The following is a 9,109-nucleotide window of genomic DNA, read 5'->3' on the forward strand; positions in this document are numbered from 1 at the left end:
ATAATAATTATTATATATTTGTGCATGCATTCTATCTTCTTTTTTGTTCATGAAAAGGTCCGTTTGGAGGCTTTTTAACCTGTCATTTGCTGTGAGTGCTGACGAAATCAAATTTTGCTTGCTGTGGATGATATAATATAATGCCCGATGCCCCCTCTAATAAACTCGACTTTACGAAGGAATTTTGAATGAAACCTTTTTATAACGTAGTGATCTATTTATTAACCTAATCAAGAAGCCCAGAAGCATTATTAAAAAATATATATAATAAAATAATAGGGCCTATGAATCTTTGGATGCCTGTAATCTGAATGTTTACTGCTTGATGTCTGTGGTCATCAGATCAAGAGACTGATATTATTGCTTTTTCAAAGTCAGCTGGTCTGACTGCAATTTTCAGGAGAATGAAAGTAGGTGTTCTAAAAAATGGACTGATGGCTTTTGTTGTGGAGCAGAGTTTTATAGCGAGTCTTCTTGATATTATTATTTGTGCATTAGAGAATGTATAAAAAAGGGATGGCTTTGTAATGACTATTATATTTTTATGTTGACCAAAATTTATACAATCGAACCTGCTCTAATTCTATTGGCCACCTGTCCAAGACAATCACCTGCATACGATCATTTCCCTTTTCCTTCACATCATGTTTTGTCTATTTTATAATGGCACTGTTTTTGAAAGACATCTGCCTGTCTTAAGATAATCACTTTCCTCCTTGACAAACGGTAGCTGTCTTGGACAATTTTGACAATGTCTTTTTTCTAATTTAACAGATAATGTACGAGGCCTGTTGAATGCTGATGAGCCACTTGTTTGATTATTTTTCCAGTAAAGCTCATATGCCACTCTTTTTTCCCTGTTTACCCATCCTCTTTCAAATCAGTTGCACAAAATTCTTCAACTTCATGTCAGACTTTTTTTTTCCTTACTTCCTTGCTGTTCTGCCTTTCTATTTCTAGTTTGCCGGAATTCTGTTGAATTAAATTGTACCTTCAGTGGGGTGATCCGAGCAAGTAAATTTTCACTTGTATGGAAAGGCTGTGATTTAGACTTTAGGATTTCAGGGCAGGATTCCCCTTGAAAAGAAAGGGGCCTTGAGTTATTTTTCCTATGGTTTGACACAGATGATGGCTTGATAAGGATTAGGGTGTGAGAATGAAGTATGTCTGGCCAATGACTATAGTTGTTTATATCTGTGACACCTGTTGAGGCTTGAAAAAAACCCATTTAAGTAAGAAATTAGAGCTGGATCCTGCTCACGAAATCTGAGAGTGGCAATTCGCGATTCAGTCGGCTTCAAAGAATCGCGAGTCTAACGCGAGCACTCGTGGAACTCTAAGCCTCGGACTCGTTGTTTTTGAAACGGAACAGTGTCATATCAACGTCACTTCGGGGGCTCTCGTGGCCTAGAAATTAAGGTGTTGGCCTCTCATTCAAAGGTCCCGGGTTCGAATCCGTTTAGCGACCGAAAAATTTTCTTCTCTAAAATTGTCCCCTTTCACCTCCTTTCCTGCTCTCTAACAATGTTCTGTTGTCTGCTTTCATTTCCACTTTCTGCCCCCACCCCCTCACCTCCTTTGCCCCCTCCTCTGGGCTCCTGACTCTTTCTGCAGTCTTTCTACTGCTGCTCCTTGGCTCCTCCTTACTGCTGTCTTTCAGCTACACCCCTGATCTTCTGGTAGGAAAGATCTACACCTAGACTTCTCGCACAAGAGCGAAAAATCTAGGAGGGCCCGTGTGCAAGTTGCGCTTGTTAAAGATCCCTTGCTGGTCTAAAATCGATAAGAGTAGGCTTCGGCCGCCACCCAGGCAAAATTCAAAATTTCCTACCAACTGAAAAATATTAGGTGTGTCCCGGGTGCTCATTTGACCTTATGCAGTTGCGAGCGCCGTAAAACACTTTACAAAAACAAACAAAACGCCACTTCGCGAGTCCCACTCTTGTTACCGCGCCATCCTCTCCGCCCCCCACCCTTTGTTGCGCTGCTCTACTGACCTCAATTAGCGATCCCATAAATTCACACCCCCCACCCCCCACCCCATGATTCGCTAAAACAATGGCTCTATAAAATTCCTTCTGTCTATTGGTTAGAACCCGTTCATTTTGTTTTAATAGGGGTTGGACTATACCAACCTTTGAAAAATAAGGGGAGCCGTGCTAAGTGTTCTGTTCCATGTTCCGTTCTTGCCCTCGCAACATACGAGTAGCACTAGGCCTACAGATCAGATAGAGCTGCAAACAAGCTGCGACAGGGGACTGAATCGGAAGGCGATACTGTTCTGTGTTCCAGGTTCCGCTGCAGTGAATCGCGAATCGCATTCCGCAGGGAAGAGTGTCGATTCAGTTCTGTTCTCGCGCTTGCGACCCAGCTCTAAAAGAAATGTATACACTTAAGCTCATATCATGTGAAACCTGTTTGATTTTTAGAAAGAAAAATTTGTTTGTGCTCAGACTTGTTTATGTGGACATTTTTAGACCAAAGGTCAATTAGCACCTTCAATTTCTTCACCTTGATACGTGCGTTATTGCTGGGCTCTGTGTGTGTGTGTGTGTGTGTGTGTGTGTGTGTGTGTGTGTGTGTGTGTGTGTGTGTGTGTGTGTGTGTGTGTGTGTGCATATGTGCATGTAAGCTTGCACTTATTTTCTAGCTTTACAAGCGAACAAGGTTGTTTTCCACCACAGAATCCAAGCCCTTGAACGAGAAAGAACGACTCATATCTTCAGTAAAAGATCAGACTTTCGACAAGATTTTGCTTGTTTGGACGAAGAAGATGCAAAAATGGTGGAAGAGCGAAAAACGGAAAGTAAGTGTTATTATGGATCAGGAACTGAGCATTGTTTGGCCTTTTAGATTTTTTTTCATTCTTCTTAAAAGTTACAAATTAGCTATGTAGGTCTAAGAATCAAAATTAATGATTGTGAAGAGTGGTTGGATACTTTGCTTTTCTGGGTTTTTTCAATATGTTCTCAAGAAAAGTAATTTGTGCAATAAAACAAAACTCTAGTATTAAAATGAGATAGCAGCGTAGAAGAAATGTTAATTCTGTTAGGGATTTTATGTCACTAGACTAGTAAAGTTTTTTGCACAGGGTCATGGTAGGTTATATTTGAATACAACGTACACTCCTGTAAAAAAATTTTAAGCGATGACTTTTATTCACTTACATGAAATTGTGAAAGAAGTTCATAGGTAAAAAGGATGTACTACAGAAGAATTTGTTGAAAAACAGGTCTCTGTGGCGCCATCTTAGATTTTCAAACTAGTTCTTAGTGTGGAAGAATTTCACAGTAAATATTAAAACTACAGCCTGACATTTGGCACACAGGTTCAAACCTATTTGGACTGTGGATCTATGTAAGGATTATGACCTATCTTCGAAAATAAAAAAGTGAGCCCCAAAGTCAATGGACCAACTTGAGTCAGTTTTACGAAATAATTTTGGGGTAGCCTATATGTTACGAAAATTTTAATATTTCCACAAGTTACCAATATTTCCCCAATTCCTCACATATATCTTCAGAATAGATCTTAAAGTACTTGAATTCCAAATTTGAAGCTTCTAGCTTCAGTGGTTTTTGAAAACTCTGTGCACAAAGGAGGTCACATATGTCATAAAGCAGATTTTGAGAAAAACAGAAAAGGCAGGAATTTTTAGTGCAATATGCGCTTTTTAAACGCCCTTTTAGGTCATTTAGGGTGTTTTTTTAACAGTTTCGTCATTGTGGCCTGATAGAAAAGATGTCAAAGAATGTTTTTCCGCAAAAAACAAAAGTTTGATAGTTTGAAATATTTTATCAATATTCTCTGGGATATCCGATCCGCGTCTTCCTTAAACCAAAACTTGCTGGATTGCCAGATTTTCTTCGGTTAAACTAGATTTTCAGTACAGAAAGGTTGCTCAAATTGAAGAAAACCAAATTAAGGATTTTATTTTCCTTTGGTTTACCCTTGTTTTCGGATTAACAATGTTCAGTTTAAACGGAGTCCGCTGTGCAGTGAGAGTGTGGACCCTTTCACTAATTTCTGCTGACTTTTCCCACTCTTTAATGTTTACATAATCATTCACAAACACAGATTGCTGGGTGGACAGTTTTTAAAGATTAAAATTGGGTAAGTATCAGACAGACAAGACAGGGGTGGACAGACAGGGGAAATGGCTCCTGTGTGTAAGGGAGAGAGTGAAAGAGAATGGGGGATGGAGAAGAAAGAGGGAGATGAAATGAATGGGGGAGGGGACAGTCTGGGGGGGGGGAGAACATGAGAAAAAGAGGGAGAAAGAGACAGAGTGAAGGTGGGCAGAGGAATAGAGAAGAAGGAAGAGAGGTTCAAACAAAAGGAGAGGAAGAGAACGAGGGAGGGGAAGAGAGAGAGAGATCGTTTATACCTTCTTTAGGCTGTTATTGTTATTCCTGTTTGGCCGATGACACTCTCCTGCTCTGCTTTACTGGTTCTTTTATTTGCTTTCACATGTTCTTATGTTTCATTAGGCAATAAATGATTCCTGCTACTATAGATGATTAGACTTTTTAAACTGTATCTGAGATATCAATAAAATTTGTTCTTAAAGATTGAAAGAACCAAAAGTAAAACAGTTTCCTTAAAAAATATCTATATTCAGACTATGATTCAGGATGCTATTTTGTCAAGTGCATTTTCTAGAAGAAAACCTAGTTCGATGGGCTGAAATTGAGTAATTTGATAATATTTCAGAAAATGGTCATGTGTAAGTATGAGACTGGATACATATGAATGTTGATAATACACTATTTTTTTCAATAATATCTCATCTTGTCAAGAAATCAGACTGAAGCAACAACTGGGAAAGATGAGCCACATGGTGAAAAGATTCCAGAGAGAGCTGAAAGAAGTCAAACCTACCCCAGAATGTAAGCATGTGTGAAGCAGTGTGACGAAATCAGATGCTCGTCAAAATAATGAAATCGGAGAAAGAGGCATTTTCCCTCCAGTTTGGAAATTTTTATTGAATTTTTGTTTTTTGGCTTAACTTCTTTTATGTTTATATGAAAACATATTTCCATGTAAATTTTACTGAAAAATATTGATTTAAGGCGCAAAATATGTCATTTTCAGTTTTCAAAGACTCTTTAGCTATTGGAGTTACCAAATTTTGGTAGCAATTTTTGGGTTAATTTTACTTCTAAAACCAAGCGACCCCCACCTCTTTCAATCGCCAATATATCTTGACTTGTATCAGATAAATGGATATTTTTTTTCATCACAAGCAAGGTGAACGAACTGGCTTTAAGACGATACCAATATAATGCCCCAAAATTGACTTGCGCCTGATTCCACAGCGTTTAGACATACATATATATTTATATATATTTATATATATATACAGTCGAACCTGTGTAAGACGGAATCGCAAGGGAACCCCAAAAAATTCCTTCTTAGACAGGGGAATGTAGGGGGCAATGTAAAAGGGGGGGGGGGGGGGGTTCAGAGGTCCAGCCGGTGGGATCAAGGATCGCTTGTCCGATCGGCAAGAAGTGATCAAAACTTCACACCTCTCAGTTGCTATCTTGTCTGATAATGACATGCGTCAGTCTTACTTATCTAATTACCACCAGTGCTTGTCTTTCATAGGACCACTGTTTGACCAATTAAAGACAGAAACGTTTGAACATCTCCTTTGTTTCCACCCTTAGCCCCACCCACTGTAGTAACAAGTACAGTCAACCAATGCCACCCATAACTGCCTTCACGTAACAACGATTCGAGAATCTCTTTTTTTGGATGGCCGTACAATCAGGGCGGCAGGCATTGGTCAATCTAATTTCACACCTCTGGCTTCTGGCTATCCAGGAAAGTTTCCGTAGTGGGTCGCTACTCGAGCACTCTCACGGGCAGTCGTGAGATTTCACACCCACACTATCCTGACCATGTGCATCGCTCACGACTCACATAATGAGGTAACATCTACCCCCAAATTGCACCCCTACTCTCCTTCCTCGCCCGGCAGCATGGCATAGTTAAGTGAGCCGGTGGAACCAAACTTGAAAGTTTTGTTTCAAATCAGGGCTGAGTGGTCAAAGCATTTTCCGTCTTAGGTGAAACCCTTGGAAGGGAGGGGATTTTTTTTTTCCGTTTCTGCGTTGGACAGGTTTCGGTTTTATACAGGTAATTAAAGAGGGATATATCAAGGGGGGAACGGGGAGATTCCGTTAAGACAGGTTTCCGTTTTATACAGGTTTCTGTTAAGGCAGGTTCGACTGTTTATATATATATGAGCCATTGCTAAAACGTGGGGAAAAACACGTACATCTCACATTAGTGTGCATAAAATGTGATGCATTAGTATTTATTCCTCCAAAACTTACACACATGTCAAATATAGGATGTAGAACCTGCATAAGCAGTTTCAGTTCCCATGTAAGCCTTAAAATCTTGAGTTTGTGAATTTTGTTCTAAAAATGTTTGTTTTTGTAGTGATTCCTTGACTGTCATTTTGAGCACACCAATGCAAACTTCCTAGAATGTCCAAAATTTAGTATTTTGGGGTGTTTTCTTTTACATGTGCTTTAATCGTATGCTATTTGTCATCGAGAAAGGTTCATTTGCTCAAGAAATCGGTTTAATTGTTTGCAAATAAACAAATAATTCGGATTACTTGTGCGTTCGTCGTGTCGTCATGGGCTGGGTGTTTCAAAACACAGCATTATTTTTCAGTAGAATCACCATAGCTGGTTAAATCTTTTTGCTTTTCGTCGTTTATTCAATACTTCAAAAGCTGTGATGTGCGAAAGGAACATTGGGTGCCTAGATCTACGATTTCGGTCGGCTGTTTAACATTCGGCGTGATTGTCGTCATTTCGCAACGTAACGGAAGTGCGAAATTTGGCCCACTCTTGTTTTGAACGGATCATTGACAGTGCCCGGATATAATTGTTTTCTGGACTGACTTCCCCTTACCCACTTCCCCAGAACAACCGAAGCATCGATGGAAAGAGAAAAATGAAAGTAGTCATTGTCGTCAGCGTTCGGTGACGCACAAGAATCTATCTTTAAATGTGACATACAAGACTGTTTTGCATGTTTTTATGCTACCCTGTTGAATATTTTATTAAAAAATTGCGGTGTTTACATTGGATTCCTGGAACAAGAGTGTGACGTGTGAACAAACTTCAAGAGATGGATCATTTCTGTGGTAATAGATTTAGCTTTTGTGCTTAGTTAGGACACTTGGGGTGTCGCCATGCAGCCGTACAAGACTGACTGACGTACAAGAAATTAAATTGTCCTAAGACCAAGTATTTTTTTCGGTCTTGTGCTTCTCTTGACTCAAACAAAAAAACAAGCATGTCCTTGTTTATCTGTCTAACTCAAAAGTACACATTTGTTCTTTGTTGGCATGAATGTCTTTTTCCAATTCATTGTGTCATCATTGTTATGTACGAGTAATGTTTGTCATCAATGCTAAAATCAATAAGTTTTCAATATATATTTCATACATTCATGATTCATTTAGAAGAAAAATTACCTTTTTCTAGTATGTTTTGTCATCACTGTTATGTACAAATACTGTTTGTCATAATTAATAGCATAATTGTGATTGTCCACTGTTTTTGATACAACCTGATATCTGTTTCAAAGCAAAAGAAACCTCACCTGGTTTTTTTTTACTCTTAAAGTACACATTTCTCTCTGGAGGCATGACTTTGTCTTTTCCAGTACATTGTGTCATCATTGTTATGTACAAGTCATGTTTGTCATCACTGTCAGCCCCACTGATTTTGTGCTTTTGCCTCATATTAGTTTTAAATTGTTTTGCATGTGTGTTTTTCTGGTACTGAGGTTTTGAAAACTGTATTTGTACAGCCTTTCACTATTGTGATGTGTTGTCAATGATAATATCCAATGTGTATCCTTTCTTGTACATAACAATGATGACACATTCTGTGCTCTGCGTCATTGTTACAATGCTTGTCATTTATATTACCATTATGAATGGAGTTCATAGTGTATAAAGTCTTTGTTTACTAAACAAATGGAGTTTAAAGACTATAATTTGCCTTGCTGCTTATCTGTTTTTGTCATCACTGTTACATACAAGAAATACCGTGGTTGTCAGACCAATAGACCCATATCTCCAAAACCTTTCATCTCCTTGCTCTGATACTCCAGGAATATGAGCACTAAATGTCAATCTGTGACTGACACTGACAGAAAATGGAGTCAAATTGGTAAGAAAATTTTTTTGGCACAACTGAGTCTCAAGAGTCTCATGTTTTGGCAATTGCTCATATATGTGATTGCTATATACTGTGGAACTCGGATTTAACGAGCTCGGATTCAACGAAAACTCGGATTCAACGAGATGAGACAGATTCCCCGGTTTTTTTCTTCTTTAAAATCAATAAAAGAAACCCGGATTCAACGAGCATTTAAACCAGCGAGCTCGGATTCAACGAGGTCGCTTCCAGGGTGAACAGCCCCGCAAATGTGGCTTCGCTAATTTTTCTCTCAGAACGAACTTTATTCCCGGAAACCATCCATTGCACCTGCATCGTGAACCATTAGATTATTCACTTGGTCGATTGCCTGCGACCAATCAGCGGCCTTTTTTCATATCAACACATGCATTGTTGGCACGCGAACGTGTCTACTTTGCGGTATGTCGGGGTCAGATGGGCGGCCTGCACATGTGTGGCTGTGTGTGCGTGTCGGGGAAGGGGGGGGGGGAGAAACATCGTAATGTGTCAACATAGAGCTCCGTTTATTATTTGGGAAGTCAAAACTTTACTTGGGCGTAATGATACGGTGATGAATAATGGAAATGGTACCGGCAGCAATATACCGAAAAGATGACGTGCATGAAAATACTTCAGTGTGTAACTCTACCATCAGGAGTATCGCTGTTCCTGCTCTCTTGGGTCATTTTATGACATTCATCAACAGCTGTACGATTGAGAGTCAGAGAGAGACAGGGAGAGAGAGACAGGGAGAGAGAGAGAGAGAGACAGACAGAGAGAGAGAGAGAGAAAGAGAGAGAGAGAGAGAGAGAGAGAGAGAGACAGGGGAGACAGAGAGAGAGAGGGGGGTGGAAAGAGAGAGATAGAGAGAGAGAGACAGAGAGACAGAGAGA

The 9,109-nt window shown here is 39.5% G+C and overlaps 1 protein-coding gene across 2 annotated transcripts in view; it reads left to right on the plus strand.

Moving 5' to 3' along the window:
* The window catches only part of LOC101848565 (coiled-coil domain-containing protein 112), a 26,223-nt gene that overhangs the window by 6,202 nt on the left and 10,912 nt on the right, over positions 1-9,109 (plus strand). For both annotated transcript variants that reach the window (XM_035972851.1, XM_005091025.3), the window contains exons 3-4: positions 2,685-2,806; positions 4,800-4,889. In XM_035972851.1, the coding sequence (XP_035828744.1) occupies positions 2,685-2,806; positions 4,800-4,889 (212 nt within the window). The remainder of the gene's footprint in view (positions 1-2,684; positions 2,807-4,799; positions 4,890-9,109) is intronic.

This window comes from Aplysia californica, unplaced genomic scaffold (assembly GCF_000002075.1).
Source record: "Aplysia californica isolate F4 #8 unplaced genomic scaffold, AplCal3.0 scaffold00025, whole genome shotgun sequence".
Classification (NCBI taxonomy): domain Eukaryota; kingdom Metazoa; phylum Mollusca; class Gastropoda; order Aplysiida; family Aplysiidae; genus Aplysia; species Aplysia californica.